Raw genomic sequence first — 20,657 nt, 5'->3', positions numbered from 1 at the left:
AGGGCCGTGCCCAGGGGTGACAAACCCAGGTAGGGCAGAGATTCTGAACATGGGAGCAGGGGAGAAGGGAAGATCCTGCAGCCCTGAACTCCAAGGCCTTGCTTCTCACATGTGGTCTTGTACCCACAGTATTAGGATCACCTGGGAGCTTGCTAGGAACAGTCTCAGTCAGACCCACCTGAACCTACTGAATTAGAGACTCCATTTTCACAGGATCTCCAGGTGACCCTTAAGCACATTAAAGTTTAAGAAATAGGCTCTGCCAGAGAAGAGCAAGCCAATAGTATATGTCCAGGAGAATAAGCTGGGTCAGAATGTGTGGAATCTCATGACTGGACAAGGGGCATGGATGCAATGTGGAGGTGCAGAGAGGTAGAGGTGAGGGCAGACATTTAGTGAGTGCCTATTGATTTTGTGCCAGGCATTGTTCTTGGCAATCACCACACATCTTTTTTTTTTTTTTTAAGATTTTATTTAATTGGGGGAGAGAGAGAGAACACAAGTTGGGAAGAGGCAGAGGGAGAGGGACAAGCAGACTCCATGCTGAATGCAGAGCCCGATGTGGAGCTCAAACCCACAACCCTGGGATTATGACCTGAGCTGAAATCAGTAGTTAGATGCTTCATGGATTGAGCCACCCAGGAGCCCCATTCTATATCATTTCTTATTCCTCAAAACAGTCCAGGAGATGTTTTAACCCTATGTTACTGAGCCGTGGGCACATTACATAACTTGTTCAGGGTCACCCAGATTACGGTTCCTGAGTCCTACACCTATTTACCACCCCATGTGCCTCTGCTGGAGGGACAATCCTTGGCAGCAGGAGCCAGGAACCTGAGGCAGGGACTAGATCTTCCCAAGGGGTGCTAGCACTGGGATGCTTTCCTCATAGTCTGGGCAGAGTTCCTGGTGGTGGAGTCTGAAGAATAGGGGTTTGGAGTCAGAAACTGGAGCCCTGGTTCTTCCACTCTGGGCTGAGTTACTTGGCCAAGTCCCTTCCCCTCCTCCATCTGCTTGGTTATGGATTTGAACACCTACCCCCCAGAGGGGTTTTGAGGGTTGAATGACCATGAACCATGAATGTCAAAGAATTTCATTACTGTGAAGTACATTTCTTTTTTTTTTTTTCTTTAAGATTTTATTTATTTAGGAGAAAGATGGTGAGAAAGAGCACCACTAGGGGGGCAGAGAAGGGAGAAACAGTATCACCACTGAGCAGGGAGCCCAAGGCTTGGCTTGATCCCAGCACCATGGGATCATGACCTGAACTGAAGGCAGATGCTTAACTGAATGAGCCACCCACATGCCCCTACAGTGAAGTGCATTTCAAACATTAACCTCTGCTAATTATTTGCTCATGATTGTAGCAGTTGTAAAGGGTAAAATCTTATGGGCAATTTCACATCTGTATCACTTACTCATTCACTTTTTTTTTTTAAGATTTTATTTACTGGGGAGTGGGTGAGGGGCAGAGGGACAAACAGACCCATCTGTGGAATGCAGAGCCCGCCAGGGGCTGAATCCCAGGACCCTGAGTTCGTGACCTGAGCTGAAGTCAGACACTTAATCAACTGAGCCACCCAGGCACCCCATTCAGTGACTCTTTTGGTTAATCCTTATTGTGCTTCGAAGTACTGCCCTGAGTTCTAGAGAGTGTAGTAATGAATAGTTAGAGCCATGGGTGGGCCTCAAGCATCCCAGAGTCTGGAGAGGGAGTCAGATGGGAAATGGGCATTGTTGATACTGTGTGATGGGGTGTCAGTCATGCTGGGGACACATAGGAGACATGTCAGTGGCCTAGTCTGGGCTGGCATGGGTAGAGGGCAATCAGAGGAAAGACTTTCTATTTAAAAAGTATGTGAATATGTTGAAAAAGTGGACACTCAAACCAGCTTAAAGGGGGTATGAATGGAAAATATACAAGTTTTTTTTTTTTTTTTAAGAGCAACAGATATGACTGGGTCTCCTGAGAGATTAGTCAGGAACTCTGTGTGTCTGTGTGTGTGTGTGTGTGTGTGTGTGTGTGTGTATGTGAGAGAGAGAGAGAGAGAGAGAGAGAGAGAGAAGGAAAGGACTCTCACAGGAATACATTATTCTATAGCACCAGAAGTACAAGTAAATCATATTTATTTCTCTAAATTCAAGGACCCCCCCATTCCCCAAAGTGGCAAGAAATCTAATATCCATCATCTTTCTTGACTTCCTCACTTAGTTCTACCATAACCTTGGGACTGGGAGACACAGAGGAGATTCCCGGTTCTTTGTCCATGGTCCTTGGTCTTCGAACCATGGTCCATGGGTTCTCTGCTGTTGCCCTATGTCCATTTTGGATGCCAGTGGCCCCCCAACCCCTCCATGCCAGTCGCTATATGAGGGCTTTTGCTGAAGTGCCCAAGGTCTCTAATACTTAGGGTAACTGCCCCCCTTCCAGGTACCCCCCCCCCCAGCTGTGGAGCATCTGACCACCTGGGTATGGCCATTCTCTTTCCCTCAATGCCCCAGCTTCTCTGTTAGATAGGCATAAACAGGGGCTGCAGACTCATGCCTGCAGGGGCCAGGTAGGTCATTTGAATATGGAATGGGCAACTATAAGGCTATAAAGCAGGAAGACCTGTATGGAGGACTGAAACAAACAAAACTTTGGAACCAAACAAATGTGTATGCAGGTTGGATTTGGCCCTAGGGTTACCAGTTAGTGACCAAAGTCTGAGTGGGTGTTTTCTGGGACCTGCATAGGTTATTAATGCCCAGGACAAGAGAGCTAACAATTCTGGAATACTGGGCCAGCCTGCTTGGCTGCTGAGAAAGGGTCATTATGTTGCATTCCTGGGAAACTGTATTTGAATGAATTTCTCAATCACTGTATTACATCGAGGTGGAGCAGACCAGCTATTTGAACAAATCTTTCAGCTTCCCAATTCCAAATTATTTGGGAGAAAGGCCCTGATAAGCCCAGGCTAGCCTCTTCATTGGTCCAGGCCTGACCTAGTTCCTGTGGCCAAGAAGGGGAAGATCCTAGCAGCAAATGTGGCTGCAGTTGTGGGTGAGTGGTGTGTGAGAATGGGTGGGGCGGTTCTTATAGAAGCAGGGCTTGGGCTGAGCAAAAATCCACAAAAACAACTAAACTAAACTTCAGGATAAGAAGAATGTGGAGTGCCTGGGTGGCTCAGTCGGTTAAATGTCTGTCTGCATTTGGCTCAGACATTTGGGTGGTGGGATCGAGCCCTGCATCAGCTCTCTGCTCAACGGGGAGCCTGCTTCTTCTGCCTGCTGCTCCCCCTGATTGCGTTCTCCCATTCTCTCACTAATAAATAAATAAAATCTTTCTTTTTATTTAAAAAAATTTTTTTAAGATTTATTTTTATTTATTTATGATAGACATAGAGAGAGAGAGGCAGAGACACAGGCAGAGGGAGAAGCAGGCTCCATGCAGGGAGCCCGACGCAGGACTCGATCCTGGGACTCCAAGATCGCGTCCTGGGCCAAAGGCAGGCGCGAAACCGCTGAGCCACCCAGGGATCCTCTCTCTCTCTCTCTCTCTCTTTTTTTTAAAGGATACGTAGAATATTCTAGGTAAAAGCTATGTGTGGGGTGAGGGAAGAGAGGTGGATTAAGTAGAGTGTACAACATGGAAGGATTGCAAATGCTTTTGTATGGAGGGAGCTCAGAGGGCGAAGTGGTCATACTAGAGAACTTAGACTTTTCACCTGAGGGTAGCAAAGAGGACTCTGGGGGGGCCCTGGGTGGCTCAGTGGTTGAGCATCTGCTTTTGGCTCAGGTCATGATCCCAGGATCCTGGGATTGAGTCCCTCATCAGGCTCCTTGCAAGGAGTCTGCTTCTCCCTCTGCCTGTGTCTCTGCCTCTCTCTCTGTGTCTCTCATGAATAAATAAATACAATCTTTAAAAAAAAAATCATTCTGGCTGCTGTGGGGAGGACCTATTGCAGAGCAGCAGAGCCAAGGCACAGCCAGCTAGACAAGTGGTTCACCAGGTCCTTATAAGGTAACTCACACTGCTAAGGGCACACTCCCCCAGAGTGACACTGGCAAGTCCAAGCCAGCTTTGGCCCAAGTTGCACGCCAGGTGACGACCATCCCCATTGAAGGGAATCCCCAGGTGTACTTGCCCCCATGTGAGAGCCAGTCTTTGACATCTGAGGGCCCTTCCTCCTCCAATTATGTCCCACTGACCAGCATTGCATCACCAGAGAGCCGGTTAGGGATTCAGGATCTGAGGCCTCACCTACCTCAAACCCACTAGACCCAAATCTGCATTTTAAAGAGATCCTCAGGTGATTCTTACACACTTTGGAAAGGGCCAAGCATGGCTCAAGACCATTACCTAACTCTAGCATAGTTCTCCTTGGTCTTTCTTCATGGCTCTGGACCTCTCTGTCAGTGGCTTCCCACCTGCTCAGGTGAGCTCCCCAGGCTCTGGCATCATTCTCCCACATGCCTGTGATCAGGCCTCTAAGCAGAATTGGGGGTGTTGACACTGAAGACCCAGCTAACTTCCTGCCACCAGACTCAGCTCCCCACTACTCCATCTCACAGGATATCTATCCTCATTTTTTCTCCACAGGAGATAGTGGACTGGTTCAATGCCCTCCGTGCAGCCCGTCTGCAATACCTAAAAACGGCCTTTCCTGAGCTCCCAGAGTCTGAGGTGAGCTAAATGTGGACCCCAACTTCCTTTAAAAAAAAAAAAATTTATTTTGAGGGAGGGAGGGTTGGAGAGAGAGAGAGAAAGAAAGAAGCAGACTCCCTGCTGAGTGTAGAGCCTGATGCGGGGCTTGATCTCATGACCTAGGCTGAAACCCAGAATCAGATGCTTAACTGACTGAGCCACCTAGGTGCCCCATGAACCCCAGCTTCTGAGTCTCCTCTCTGCCACCTCCTCTCCTTGTCTGCTGACCTCAAAAATACTCAGAGGCCCAACTAGCTTTGTTTGTGAACAAGACTTTGAGAGAAACGAAAGGCTTTCTTTAGGGGATTATGGCCTCACACATGGCATGGCAGCCTCCAAAATGTAGGTTGCCTTTTGGATGCAGAGCCACCATCCCCAGTGTCAAGGGGCTTGGAATTTGGGCATCTCTTTCTGATACCTTCTCCCATTGAAATGTGCAAATGATCCCTCATGGGCCTTCATGGGCTTTTAAGCCCATTTTATCTTGTATTGCCTTTTATCTAGTAATCCCTTATAGCAGACAGCTAGGTGGGGTGATTGTTCCTATTTTACTGATGAAAACTGAGTCCCAGGAAGGTCAAGTGAATACCAGAGAGTGCTCTTCCCACTCTAATGTCCTCCCTTTGCCCTTTTGTGTTCTGGTCTCGGGAAGGCAATGGGATCTTCTCCATTACAGTTCTAATAGGGGCAGTTGGCCTTCTGTAGCCAAGAACAGGGTGCTCCTGAGAACTTCATTTTGGTTGTCCTCAGACATGTGGGGCATCCATCTACAACTCTCAGGTGTGTGGGGCAGAGGACGCTGCCTTGAACCAGGAGGCTTGGGCTCTCATGGATGCTCTGTTGCTAACTCACTGTTTGTCACTAACATCACTTCTCGGAACATCTGCTTCAATGTCTGGAAGATGGCTGTTGGTCTGGGTCATCCTCAGGGTCCCTTCCACCTCAGAGGTGCTATGGTCTGGGGTCTGCTTTAGGCTCTACTCTAGGAGGATTTTGTAAATGATGGGGGTGGAGACACTGTATTAATCCCAGGACTTTCTTATTCCAAACTGTTACACCTTCCTTGAAAACCTAAATGCTCCTTAATTCCAGAGTTTGCAGGGAGCTAAGTTTTAGAAACAGGCTACCCCTCCAGGCCTAGCAATGCACTGAGATGGCAGTTCTCTGTGAGTGACTCCAGCCAGGCCTGCGTCAGGACCCTCTGGTTCTGTGGAGTCAGCACCCAGTATGAGCGAGTGCACAATCTGTGGGCAGGGCTTGTGCATGCTGAGTGCTGACTGGAGACTTCGGAGGACAAAGTGCAGACTCTCAGCTTTAGTCATCTAGGCTGGCTCTTCAACTTTGTTGACCCCTGCAGAGGAAATTGGTTTTTGGCCAACCCCTCAATGTCCTCTTGCCTCCCCTCATCCACCATGAGTCTCCTCCCCACCTCCATCTTTCTGCTGCCTTTCCTCCCCCTGTCACTAGGTATGGCCTGAGAGTCTGGACTACCACCTGGACCTCAGTTCAGGCTGAGGGATCCGGGGGCCAGACACCTGGGAGTTCCAGTGTGGGGGGTGGTCCCATACTAAGAAATGTGTGGCCTCTGAGGTCAGAGAAGCTGATGTGTTACCTGAGGCATGTCACCTCACCATTCTGAGCTTCAGTTTGCTCATCTGTCACCATGGGGACAATGCCCAGTCTCCAGGGCTATTGTGAGAATCGAATGGGCCACAGCTTCTAGGGTCCTATAAGCAGCACTCCATCCATGTGCTCTTCCTTCTTCTGGTATCTCCTCAGGCCTAGACTAGCATTGCCCAGGCTCAGGTTCAGACTCTTGAGCAGTTTAGGACTCTTCTTTTCAAATGAAGAAATTAAGGCCTCCGGAAGGTAATTTAGGGAAAGGGGAGTGCTATACTTTCATTTTTGGCTCACACAATTTTCTTCCTTTTGACTTCCCAGACTTCACTTCCCCTTTGCCCCAGGTCCGGGGCTCTGGAGCTCCAGAGGACCCCCTCTGCTCTCAGAGGCCTGAGCTGTCATTGGAAGCTCTAGACTTGCCAGTTGACTCCCTAGAGCATAGGAGGCCACCATTAATTCCTGGAAGCTTCTCTGAGTATGGGATGGCAAGCTGGAAGGGATCCGAGAGATCACATAATCCAGTCTCCATATTACTCGGAGGGAAGTGGGCCCAGAGAGGGACAGGGTCTTAGCAAGGTAAAACAGCTAGGTGGAGGTCAGAACAGCACCTGGAATCCAGGTCTCCTGACTCCTAGTCCAGAGCTTTCTCTATTTGCCCACCCTGCCACTATCTCCTGTGGGCCTATGTCAGAAACCCCAGCAAAGACCAGGTCTTGGCCAGGTGCCTGATCAGAGGGCTCTGGAATGTTTACGTGTAGTGTCATGGTGATAGGAATACCACTAGTGTCTGTCAGCCATAGGTGTGAATCCCACCCAGCTTTATAGCCTCCCAGCAACACGGCATAGAGAAAATTGCCAGCCACTTCTCTGAGGCCTGGTTTCTTCAGAAGTCCAATGAAGATGATAATGTCCACCTCACAGGGTGATTGAGAATTGCATCCAGAGCCTGACACATGTAGACCCTCAAAACATGCCCTCCTGGCACCAGGAGGGTTTCCTCAGAGCCCTGCCTGTCTGCCTCCTAGGGTTACTGAAGGAATTCTTAGACTAAGTCCTTAAATCACGATTCGGCTCTGCTGGTGAGCTCTGCAAGCATCTGAGATGCTGTCGTCTGACTGTTGAAATGGTAATATTGCATCCCTACCACATTCCAAATATAACCCTGTGAACTGTGAACACACATCCTTCCCCATTCCAGACTTCCCCTTTGCTGGGGAGCCAAGTTCAGGAAGGAAACTTGAACCCTTGGCGTGTGAGTTGGTGTATGTCAGTGTATGTCTCTCTTTCCCCAGCTCGTGCCCCTCATCACCAGGAACTACCTCAAACAAGGCTTCATGGAAAAGACTGGTCCAAAGGTACATTTGGCCGCTCTCTGGGGGGACTTACACGTGCCCCTGATTCTAGTGGGCAGTAGGGCAGAATTTGGAAAGTGAGGAATGAGGGGTGAGAAGAGTGGGGGGAAGGGAAGTAACCCAATGTTTGTGCATTCCTGGGGCCAAAGACCAAGAGGAGACTGGTGAGCTGGTGTGTGGTCCAGCTGTGGGTGCTTCTCCTGATCCTCCTCCTCCTTTATCAACATCACCAGCAGCTTCTTTCCTCTTTTTTTTTTTTAAGATTATGTTTGTTTATTAGAGAGAGAGAGAACGCATGTGCATGCCAGTGCTGGAGAGGGCGAGGGGCAGAGAGAGAGCAGGGAACGTACACAGCTGATCCCAGGACCCCAGGATCATGACTTGAGCCAAGGCAGACGCTTCCCTGACTGAGTCGTCCAGTTGCCCCAGATTCCTTCCTCTTAATTCCAATCTCATTGACCCCACTCCTGTGAAAGCAGAGCTGAAAAGGAACTCTGCGTAACAGCTTTTACACTTTCCAGAACCCTTGTGTGCTCTGTGCTGGGGGCCTACCAGCACTGTCCAAGTGAGACGGGCTGGTGACTGGTCTGTGAACACACAGCTACACACGCCTGCCCGCCCGCCCGTGGGCACACCCCTTCCCAGCACACACATCCTCCCTCCAGCTGAGCCTCTGCTCTCCTTTGCTAAACCCGCCCCAACTGCCAGTGCTGCCCATTTCTACTTATCAGTGACAGAAGGGAAGACTGGCTGCTCTTGGGCCTCCCTTGGAGGTCCAGAGGGGTGGCGGCTCCTGCTGTGAGGGCATCTTGGGGGGGCCCCAGCCTGAATGCCAAGAGGGGCACAGCTCCAAGTCAGAAGTCTGGCTGGAGAGGATCCTGATGATTGTGAGGGGAGGAGGTGGGGAAGGGAGGGTGAGTAGAGAAAGCAGAGGGAGCCTCCTGAAAAAACCAAAGCAGCAGCAATCCAATGCTGTTTTTTTTTTTTTTTTTTTTTTTTTTTAACAGGATGGTTGTTAATTCTGCAGGGAAAGGTGTTAGGCAATCAGTGTGAAAGAAAGCCTCTGGGCAGCTTAAAAACTAGTCAAAGCCTTGCACATTTTTTCTGCAGATGGCACAGCCACTCCCCAGTGGTTTTTGCCAGGGGCTTTCTTTCCCCTGACCTTGGTTAGGGTTCCAGCCAGGCCAGCGCTTTCAGCATTGCTGAGCAGGAACTCTTTCTGATTTCCCCACTTCCTTTTTCTGAGACTCCTTATCCCTAGCTTGAGAAAGAGGAGAGCCCCTCTTCCTGCCCACAGCAGCACCCAGAGGCACAAGGTGCAGCTGGCAAGGTGTGAGCAGGTGGGCAGAGCCCCAGGGAGGAGCACTGGGGTGTGTGACGGCCAAGATACTGGCCAGCTCCCTCGACCCAGCCCAGCCCAAGCTGGCTCTCTGACCTCTGTGCCCCAACCCGCACCCCCGCACTTGAGTGACCCTAGTATGAGGTTCCCTCTTTTGCAGCAAAGAGAACCTTTCAAGAAAAGATGGTTTGCTCTGGATCCCCAGGAGCGGAGGCTGCTGTATTACAAGAACCCACTGGTAAGAGCCACTGCCGGCCCCTGTCCAGTGCACCCCCAGACAGGTGGGGTCTGTGCCAGCTGGGGACTGCAGGGGAAGCAACAGTATTGGAACAACTTGGTGAGGGAAATGCCTCCATCTTTGCTCATCTCTCTAAGTCATCTCCATGCACAGAGGTATTCTCTTCCACCGTCAGGACGTCCTCTGTGTATCCAAAATGCTGCCAATGTAGTTAAACAGGTGGTTTTTCATCCTTCTGTCTCCAGGGCTCGCTTCTCACTTGGGAGACTAGCGGTTAGCACCATAGGCTCTAGAGCTTTCAGTCCTGCCACTTAGTGGTATGCCTTGGCCAGAGCACTTAACCCTCTGCCTTAGTTTCCTTCTCCAGAAGATAGTTTTAATAACAGCACCTTCCTCAGAGGCTGCCGTGAGGATTATATGAGCTACTTAAGGTAAAGCTCCCAAACAGTAAGCTGTCCATAAATGTTAAGTATCATTTTAACAGATCACGTGTGTGATTTCCTTTATGGCTTTTGTAGCCTTTCAAATTCTGGGTCTCACCAAGCAGAAATTCCCCGCAGAGACTCTCACTGCACACATATGACACCTCTTTCTAAAAGAGAGCCTAGGGGATGTCAGGGCTGCCGGCGTCCCTCTGCCCCAGCCGTGGCCTCTGGTGACCTCGTGTCCTCTGTTTCCAGGATGCCTTTGAACAGGGCCAGGTCTTCTTGGGGAGCAACGAGCAGGGGTATGGAGTCTATGAAGACCTGCCCAAGGGCATCCGGGGGAACCGCTGGAAAGCCGGCCTCACCATCATCACCCCGGAGCGGAGATTTGTCTTCACCTGCCCCAGTGAGAAAGAGCAGCGGGAGTGGCTGGAGAGTTTTCGGGATGTCCTCTCTCGCCCCTTGACGCCCCTCAACCTCCTCCGTAAGATGCACAGCCTGGGGGGGCTTATTCTTTTGGCCAAGGGCAGAAAGGAGCCTCACAAGGGGTCTCTGTGAGCCCTGAAATGGAGGTCATGGCCCCCAACTGTCCTCTTTCCATTTTCTTCTCTTCCTGCCAAAGGAAAGTACAGGTGGTACACATTACTGCCAGAAAGCCCTCTCTGTTCATGCACAGTCCTTCTGTCGTTGAGAGCTCTACGCTGTTAGCTCCCCACCCTCCACCAGTCCGTCTCATGAGAAACCCTGGCCTGTTATTATCAGCTCCAGTCTCACCCACTGGGCAACTCCCAGGGTCTCAGGTTCCTCTGAGACCCACTCAGGTTCCCACAGAGGGAAGGCTATTTTTAATGCTCTTCTCTGGTCCTCCCTTCTGTCTGCTTCTCCCCTGCTCCTCCCTTTTGCCCTCAATGTTACAAGTAGGTTTCTGTCTACTGACAGTCCTGTGAAAAATAGGAAGTCCTTCTGAACTGGAACAGGAAACTTCTGGCCCGGGGCCTGGTTTGAGGGTACCAGGAAGATGTTCTGTGTTTGGAAAAGAACAGAGTAGGTCACTGCCCCCAGCCCCTTAGGAGAGATGCCTGTGCCCTTAAGAGTCAGCTGATGATAAACACACACCCTTTTCACTTTCCAAAATCTTACAGCCAAAGAGCCTGAGAAGCAGAAGTTGTTAACGAAGCATATCAGCTGCTACTTTCTTTCCTGTGGGCCTGTATGTCTGAGTCTCTGTTTCTCGCCCTGTACTCTGGTGTGTGTCCTCTCTGTCTCTCACCCCACTTTGGTTGGTTTTTTGATTCTGGTTGTTTGTTGTCATGCCCTTGTCCCCTTACTTTCCCTTCTCTCCAGTAGGATTGCATTGGCATGGTTATCACCTCAGCTCTCTTCTTGCTCCCCTGGCAGCTGCATCATCGGAGAGTGGCCACAGCAGCAGGTGACTCGTTGGCTGAGGAGCTGGCCACTGGTCACCTGAAGCTCATGGGAAGAAGGACAAGCTGTCACCTAGGCCTTCGGTGCCCAGCAGAAGTGCCCCGAGGTCAGCAGCCATGGCTGGCCATGAACTCTGCCAAGACTGAAGCTTTGGCCTTTACTTACTGGCTCCCTGGGCCTTCCCACTGCCCTGGGGGTCTTGGGGACCTGGCACCTGTCATCAAGGCTCTGGAGATCTGAGATGAAGGTGCTGCAATGGAAAGCCACCCACCATGTCATGCAAGTGGCATGTTTGCTCAAAGAGAAAAAAAAGGTTGATTCTGAATCTAACCATGAGGGAATAATCAGACAAATCCACATTAGGGACATTCTGTAAAACAGCTGGCCTGCACTCCTCAAAAGTGTCAGGATCATGAAAGATAAAGTCAGGAGGAAACTTACCTAGATAAAAGAAGACTAAGGGAGGCAACAAGGTACAATTCATGATTCTTGATGGATCCTGGATTTTTACACTTTATTTTATTTTTTAAGATTTTTATTTTTAAGCAATCTCTACACCCAATGCAGGGCTCAAACTCATGACCCCAAGATCAAGGGTCACATGCTCCAGCAACTGAGCCAGCCAGGCAACCCTGGATTCTAAGTTTTTAAAAAACAGCTATAAAAGACCTAATTGAGATACCTGGGGCAGTTTGAATATGGATGTATATTAGCTAATCATGATGTGAGACTGATAATTATGTTATATTTGTGTAGGAGATTGCTCTTGTTCTTAATGAACACGTGCTAAAAAGTTCAGGGGTAAAATGGAATAATCTTTAGTCTACAACTGACTCTTACGTGGGTCAGCAAAGAATAAGTGTATTTGTACATGTATATATAGAAAGTATATACATATATATATAGTGTGTGTATGTGTATATATGGAAGACAGGAAGTATATATATATATATATATATACAGGGAGAGAGAGAAAAAGCAAGCCACAGTGCAAAATGTTAGCAACTGAAGAATCTACAGGAAGTATAGATGGGGTCTTTATTGTCCTGTTGGTGCAAATTTTCTAGTGACTCAAAAGTGTTCAAACTAAAAAGTTGGAAGCTGGGGAAATTTTTAAAGAAACATCCACTCTCAGCCTTCAAAAGCAGTGTGTTTTCAATATGAATCAAGATAGTTCCTGACAGTTCATGTTAGAAGAAATGAAAACCTAGAGAATACAAAAAAAACAATGTCTGAACTGATGATCGTCATACTCCAGAAAGAAAGAAGCAAGCCGAGGAGGCGGCTGTGCTGGACCCTAGGACACAGCTGTCCAATCTGCGTGTCAGCTGTGGCCTTGCCACTGACTTGAAATTGTTGAAAACCTCACTTTCCCACTGATGTGCCTTGGCTTTTCTCTTTTACTTAAGGAAGTTGTGCTAACTATTGAAATTCAATGGAAGCAATAAGTATTTTTGAGCATCTCCTAGGTGCCAGGCTCTGGGCTAAGCCTTGGGAATAGGGCAGGAATCACATGATCCCTGCTGTCACAGATCCCAGGCTGCTACAAGTCAACTCTTACACAGGGTGGGACGATGCCACGAGTGTTCAGAACAGGAAGTACAAGCTCCTTGGGTAGCATGCAGCATAGGGTTTCCCCTAACTGAGGGTCGGGGGATAGGACGGCCTCTGTCCTCTCCAGAAAGTGACGTTGAAATAGAAACCTTAAAGATATTTAGAGGTTAGTCAAAGGGAAGAGGGTGGGGAAGACACTCGTCTCAGGGAAGTAAATGTTCAAAGGCCTTTGGATGGGAAAGAGGAACTGATAGAAATCGTGAAGGGCTGATGTGTTAGAGAAACAGATCACCGAGGTCTCTGCTCTGTGATTCTTTGTCTTTCATGTGATGTGCAGAGGAACATTTGGTGTTCTCTCTTCATTTTGGTGGAGACGGAAAGGGTTGGGAGGGTGTTTACTAGAGTTGCTGCTTTTTACGGTGTTTTCCTATGGATTCCCCCCAGAGGACAAGCAGTGTTATTGGAGTGTCTTTTCGGAGGCTTCTTGACAGCCCAGAGGAAGATGTGGGTGCTTCCTCTTCTGGCTCCTGAAGCACCTTGAAAATGTCTGTTTCAATACCTGCTGGGTTCAATACCTAAGGGTCAGTTGACTCACCTGCCTTTTTTACTACCCATGAGCGATGCCTAGAGAGGAAGAAAGAAGTAAACAGGCAGTAAGAAAGCTACTTGGTATTAAGAAGGAAAGTCACATGATCAGATTCCAAACTTAGGAAAAGAAGGCAGCAATGTAGAGTATGAGAAGGAAGCAGAGAGATCAGTTGGGAGGCCATTGCATAAATCACAAGCACCATCGTAATGCCTAGTTCTGGGCTTGTGTCTGAGGGAGCACACCAGCTCTATTTCCCATCTCTTCTTTCTTAAACATCCTCCTCTTGTTCAGACAGAAAAGCCATACCTCTTACCCGCCTTAAACCTTACTAGAGTATATTGCTCCAAGGCATAAAAATCTTTATTTGGGATGCCAAATAAAGAGATCTTTTGAAATAAGAGTGACAAGCCTTCTTTTTAAATTTTATTTTTTATATCACTCTAAAATTGACTTTTTTTTACTGTTCTGTAAGTCTTAATACAATAGGATTCATGTAATTATCACCACAACCAGAATAAAGAATGGTTACATCACTTCAAACATTCCCTAGTGCTACCTCAGCCACACCCTTCCCCTGCTACCTGCCAATCACAGATCTGTTCTTCATCAGTCCAGATTTGTATTTTTGAAGATGTCATATAAATGGAATCATTCAATATGTAATTTTTGAAACTGGCTTCTTTCAGTATAATGCCTTCGAGATTCATCCAAGCCACTGCATGTATCAATAATTCTTATTGCTGAGTAGTATTGCGTTATATGGATGTGCCACAGTTTGTTTATCCCATGGAATAGTACTCAGCAATAAAAAGGAATGAATTATTAATACATGCAACAATATCCAGGAGTGGCACTGTTGAGTTATATGGTAGGTGTATGTTTAACTTTATAACAAACCATCAAACTGTTTTCCAGAGAGGCTGGACTATTTTGCATTTCCACTAATGATATTTGAGAATCCTAGTTACTCTGCCCAGAAGTCCAGTGTACCATCCATTGTGCCACAGAGCCAGGAAGAGAGTTCCAGTTACTCTGCATCATCACCAGCACTTGGTATTGTCAGTACTCTTAATTTTAACAGTCCTAATAAATGTGTAGTGGTTTTCCATGGTTTTCATTTGTATTTCTCTAGTGGCTGGTGATGCTGAACATTTTTTCATGTGCTTATCTTTGGAGAAGTGACTTTGGTTCCATGTCTCATTTTTTAAATTAATTTTTTTAAAAGATTTTATTTATTCATTTGAGAGAGAGAACACAAGCAGGAAGAAGAGCAGAGGAAGAGGGACAAGCAGACTTGCCACAATACGGGGAGCCCGACATGGGGCTCGATCCCAGGACTATGATATCGTGATGTGAGCTGAAGGCAGATGCTCAACTGACTAAGCCACCCAGGTGCCGGTCATTTTTTTAATTGCGTGGTTTCTTTTCTTTATTGTTGAGTTTTGACAATTCTTTATATATTCTTGATATTAGTCCTTTGACAGACATGGAATGTGCAAATATTTTACCCCAATCTGTAGCTTTTTATTCTCTTAACAGTGCCAGGGAAGTTTTCTTACGGCATTGAGGTCAGGGTTTATGGCTTCCTTTGTTTTTTGCAGATTTTTGTTGGTGATGAAGTTTGGCATGAAAAATAGGGTGTTTTGGCTTATGTTTGGATATTTTGAATTCATATAAAGCGGAGTAGGAATGAGGATGATGTTCATTTAATGGCTTCTTCCCCTGAAAAAAATATGCTTTGTCCCTGAAGGAATGCACTGGTAGATATTAATGGCAGTCATACCTTATTTCATCCCCCACACAAATTCAGGAATTTGTCCTTTCCCATCTAACATTAGAACCCAGTGTCACAGGGATGTGTATTGACACATTTTTTTAAAAGATTTTATTTACTTATTTTATAGAAAGAGCATGCAAGGGGCAGGGAGGGAGGTAGAGGCAGAGGGAGAGAGAGAAACCAAAGCAGAATCCCTGCTGAGCAAGGAGCCCAAGGGAGGGCTTGCTCCCAGGACAGCAACATCATGACCTGAGCAGAAACTGAGCTGGACACTTAACGTGCTGAGCCACCCAGGTGCCCTTTAACACATCTATTTGAATTTAACAATGATGTCAGACGGACGGAAAATGAGTCTGATTTGCCTGACTGGTTTGATGTGAGAACTGGCCCTGCCAATTAGGTTATGTGGCAAGAATTTTGCATAAATTGGGTAAGCTAAATCTGCAGCCCCCAAATTTTAAAGAAAATATATTTCAAGCATATAAAAGTATCTCTCCAAAAAAATATGAGATTGGCAAAGGTGTATTGAAATGACTAATATTCCAATTTTTCTAGGCCTGAGTATATCAAGTTAAACAAAGTGACTCTTAAGTAATAGAGTGACTGGTTTAATTGATAGTAATTTGATAAGCCCGGGCAAAGTCTTGTTACCATACCTCCCAGAAAATTAGAAAGTGAACACTTCTTTTTTCTCTAAGTTTTTATTTATTTAATCTCTACAATCAACATGGGGCTCAGACTCATGGCCCTGAGATTAAGAGTTGCTTGCTCTTTCAACTGAGCCAGCCAGGCACCCCAAGAAAGTAAATACTTTTGACTTTTGCAACACAGGTAGCCTCAAATTCTTTGCTCTAATAAAGATTAAAGGAAAATCTGATCAAATTGTCAGCTGAGAGATTACTAAGTAATTTCTGTTGATGGATCACTGATTTTTTTGATCTCAAAGTATTCAGTAAAGTATGTGACATGGTTGTCATATATGTGAACGAGGTTTTTCAGACCTAACATAAAAACAAAAAATAGGAGTATAATTTATTCCCGAATCTTGTTTAATTCTATTGCTAAGTAATGTTCATCTCTCATATAACTCAATAGCAAAAAAAAAAAAAATTAAAACAGGCAGAAGACCTGGATACATATTTTCCAAAGAAGATGTACAAATGACCAGCAGGTACATGAAAAGGTGCTCAACAGCATAATCATCAGGGAAAAGCAAATCAAAACACCAATAAGATATCACCTTGCTGTAAGAGTAGCTATCAAAAAGACAAGAAATAACAAGTATCAGCCAGGATGTGGAGAAAAGGGAACCCCTGTGCACTGCTGGTGGGAATGTAAATTGGCGCAGCCACTGTGGAAAAGTTATGGAGGTTCCTTAAAAAATAATAATAGACCTACCATATACCCAGTAATTCCATTTCTGGGTGGGTATATGAAGGAAACAAAATCACTGTCTCAAAGAGTTATCTGCACCCAATGCAGCGTTATACACAATTGTCAAGTCATGGAAATAGCCTGTGTCTACATTAATAGATGAATGGATAAAGAAAATACACACACACCCCTTGAGGATATTATACTAAATGAAATAAATCAGAGAAAGACATTGTATGATCTCACATGTAGAATCTATAAAAGCTGAACTCAGAAACAGAGTAGAATAGTGGTTGCCAGGGACTGGAAAGTGGGGGGAAATGGGAAGATGTAGGGCAAAAAATACAAATTGCCATTTTTGGGATGAAGAAATTCTGGGAATCTATCATACAGCATGGTGACTATTGTTTACTATTTTGTATATTTTAAAGTTGCTAAGAGAGTAGATCTTAAATGTTCTCATCAGCCTCAAAAAAAGGTGAGATGATGGAGGCATTCACTAACCTTATTATGGTAATCATTTTGCAATATATATGTGCATTAAATAAATCATTGTATTGTACATCTTAAACTTAGAGACAATGCTATGTGTCATTTGAGATAACTCAGTAAAGCTGGAGAAAAAAGTAATATTCATCCACAGATAAATGTGTTTTTTTAAATTAAAAAAATTTTTTAAAAAAGATTTTATTTATTTATTCATGAGAGACACAGAGAGAGGCAGAGACAGGCAGAGGGAGAAGCAGGCTCCATGCAGGGAGCCCCATGTGGGATTCTATCCTGGGACTCCAGGACCACACCCTGGGCCAAAGGCAGTCGCTAAACCGCTGAGCCACCCAGGCGTCCCGATAAATGCATTTTTTAAAAGAAACCAGCCCATCCATCTCACTAAGAGCTGTAATTCCAATAAAATTTTGATTTTTTAGTTAATACCTATTTATATAAATTTATATTTGTTTTGATTGACTGCTAATAATAATTTTTAAAAAATATTTGTTAGAGACAGAAGAGTATGAGCAGGGAGGGGTAAGGGAGAGGGAGAGAGAATCCCAAGCAGACTCCACACTGAGTGTGGAGACTGACTCTGAGCTCAGTCTCAGGACCTCGAGATCATGACCTGAGCAGAAATCAAGAGTCAGATGTTTAACTGACTGAGCCATCCAGGTGTCCTGACTGCTAATAATAACTTTTTTAATTAATTTTTTTCTGATTTTATTTATTTATTCATGAGAGACACAGAGACATAGAGAGGCAGAGACATAAGCAGAGGGAGAAGCAGGCTCTATGCAGGGAGCCTGATGTGGGACTTGATCCCAGGACTCCAGGATCACGCCCTGAGCCGAAGGCAGAGGCTTAACTGCTGAGCCACCCAGACATCCCTATAATTTTAATGATAAGTCAATCCAGCATAAAAATTTATTTATTTTTTTAAAGATTTAATTTATTTATTCATGAGAGACACGGAGAGAGCGAGAGGCAGAGACACAGGCAGAGGGAGAAGCAGGTTCCATGCAGGGAGCATGATGTGGGACTCCATCTCAGGACTCCAGGATCACACCCCGGGCCGAAGGCAGGCACTAAACCGCTGAACCACCTAGGGATCCCCCAGAAGAAAAATTTTTTTTTTTTAAGATTTTTTATTTATTTATGACAGACACAGAGAGAGAAAGAGGCAGGGACACAGGCAGAAGCAGGCTCCATGCAGGGAGCCCGACATGGGACTCGATCCCAGGTCTCCAGGATCATACCGCTGGCCAAAGGCGGCGCTAAACCGCTGAGCCACCAGGGCTGCCCCCCAGAAGAAAAATTTAATGAGCCTTTTTGTTATAGGAAGTAAAACAGACTTAAAATTTCAATAAATATGCATATTTCTATTGCAGAGAATTATTACAAGTTGATAAAAGTGATTACAAAGTGATAAAAGACTTTCATGCATAAAATAGATTGCTTTAGAATATCGTTCTGTGGAATTGGACAACTAAGAAGAAATGGATAAATTCCTAGAAACATATAAACTACCAAAACTGAAACAGGAAGAAATAGAAAATTTGAGCAGACATATAACCAGCAAAGAAACTGAATCAGTACAAAAAAAAAAAAAAAAAAAAAAACCCTCCCAACAAATGAAACTCCAGTGATGTGGGAAGCAAAGACAAAAGAAAAATCAAACATCTTTACTACTTATAGGCCATTGACAAGTCCTTGAAACAGGCAGAATGACAGTCCTATAGGAACTCAGCTGCCTCGATGTTAGAGCTTTGCTAAGGGCAAAAGGCAATCTTAGCCCAACTCCAGAATCCTGTAAGTCTACTTTAACGTGTAAAAATTCCTTTGAGGGGCATCTGAGTGGTGTAGTTGATTAAGCGTCCAATTCTTGGGTTCAGCTCAGGTTGTGATCTCACAGTCTTGGGATTGAGCGCCAAGTCACACTCCGTGCTCAGCATGGAGTCTGCTGAGATTCTCTCTCCCTCTTCCGCTGCCCCTCCTGCTCATGCTCACCCTCTGTCTAAAATAAATAAATCTTTTTTAAAAAAATAAATAATTACTTTGGAAACTTCCTTTATCTTTATCCTCCCAAGATATGTGTTGGCAATAATCCTCCAAGCATATGATCCACCAATATACATCTGGAGGGTCTCATGACTAAGGTTTTATTAGACAGTAATAAAGATTGATTTTTTTTATTTATTTATTTATTTATTCATTCATTCATTCATTCATTCATTCATGAGAGACAGAGAGAGGGGGGGGGTAGAGTCACAGGCAGAGGGAGAAGCAGGCTTCCTGCAAGGAGCCCAATTCGGGCTCCATCCGGATCCTGGGATCACGCCCTGAGCTGAAGGCAGATGTTTAACTGCTGAGCCACCCAGGCGTCCTATCAGACAGTAATAAATGATCTTTTCCTAACAATAGCTAGCCCCCTCAAAGTCCTGGAAACCTTGCTTCCAAAATTCTTTGGAGACTTATGCTCTCACTAACCCCCTCCCAACTTGGAGGTATATAATGGGTCACTCCTCATGACCCCAGTGCAGCTCTTTCTGCCCACAGGTCCTGTCCCTGTGCTTCAATAAAAACACTTTTGGGCCCCTGGCTGGCTCAGTGGTTGGACATCTGCTTTTGGCTCAGGTTGTATGTATCTATGTACCTATGTATCTCATGAATAAATAAATAAAAATCTTTAACAAATAAAAACACTTTTTTGCACTGAAGGCGTTTTAAGAATTCTTTCTTGGCTGTTGGCTATGAACCCCAATATCTATCCTATATCACTAGGATCAAATGACTTCACAGGTGAATTTTACCAAATAGTTAAAGAAGAGTGAACATCTCTTCTTCTCAAACTATTCCAAAAAAATAGAAAAGGAAGAATATAGTTCTCTGGAGAAAATGGAATGGCAATACAAATTCAAAAAGATGAAACAATGAGAAATTTTCCAATGTAAATGAAGAACTTGTTAATGTATTTTTACAGCTAGGGCTACTTCTACCCCTACCCTCTTTCTGGGAACCACTGCATGTTTTTGCATGAAACTTTCAGGAATTGTCCAAGAAAAAGTTTGCAGACCACTGGTTAATCCACTCCTTCAAGAAACTTGGGTGTCTAAAAGAGAAGGGAAGGAGAGGTGGCTAGAGGGATGCTTCTATCAAAGGAGATTTTATTTTTCAAGATGGAAAATTTGAGCATGTGTCTTTAGTATTGTGTCTATATTTCAAGAAAAGAGAGGTATGAAGAGATAGGGTTTACCACCAATGAAGAGACTTCGGAACAAAATCCAGGTAACATATCAATCAGGATAGGCTAAATTATGCTGTAGCCACAAGCACCCACTAAGTCTCCATAAGCTTAACATGTCTTAAGTTTATTTTCCTCTTTTACTGCAGGTTCCAGTGTGGGTCCCCAGGGGGTCTGCTCATCTTCACCACTCAGACACCAGGCCACCAGATGATGGCTTCATCTCCACAGTCAGGGCATTTGGCAGAAAGGGATACAATGACTTACTAGCTTTTTTAAGTTGGTGGAAAGGTGACAAGTATTCTGCATGTTTCAAGTGGGTCAGAGAAGTGCCAATCCTACCAGGTGCTGAAAAGAGCTGGAAACTTCACTGAGTAGCCTAATAGGTAGTTCTATTGACTACTACTTGTCATTTCCAGTATTGGAAATAGCCATAAATTCGTATTATCTGGTACTTACTTTGGGGCAAGGCAAGATGGGATGAAATAAAATATGAGATATTGTTAGTTCATTTCAACAGATCAGAGAGATGGGGGTTCTGGTC

The 20,657-nt window shown here is 45.5% G+C and overlaps 1 protein-coding gene across 2 annotated transcripts in view; it reads left to right on the top strand.

Moving 5' to 3' along the window:
- The window catches only part of ADAP2 (ArfGAP with dual PH domains 2), a 35,388-nt gene extending 15,799 nt beyond the window's left edge, over positions 1-19,589 (top strand). For both annotated transcript variants that reach the window (XM_055333277.1, XM_055333285.1), the window contains 5 exons: positions 4,583-4,666; positions 7,600-7,662; positions 9,159-9,236; positions 9,917-10,145; positions 11,060-19,589. In XM_055333277.1, coding sequence (XP_055189252.1) covers positions 4,583-4,666; positions 7,600-7,662; positions 9,159-9,236; positions 9,917-10,145; positions 11,060-11,094 — 489 coding nt within the window. In that variant the 3' untranslated portion in view covers positions 11,095-19,589. The remainder of the gene's footprint in view (positions 1-4,582; positions 4,667-7,599; positions 7,663-9,158; positions 9,237-9,916; positions 10,146-11,059) is intronic.
- The last annotated feature ends 1,068 nt before the right edge of the window (positions 19,590-20,657 follow it).

This window comes from Nyctereutes procyonoides, unplaced genomic scaffold (genome assembly GCF_905146905.1).
Source record: "Nyctereutes procyonoides isolate TBG_1078 unplaced genomic scaffold, NYPRO_anot_genome, whole genome shotgun sequence".
Taxonomy (NCBI): Eukaryota; Metazoa; Chordata; class Mammalia; order Carnivora; family Canidae; genus Nyctereutes; species Nyctereutes procyonoides.
This window is presented reverse-complemented; position numbering and strand designations above follow the sequence as displayed.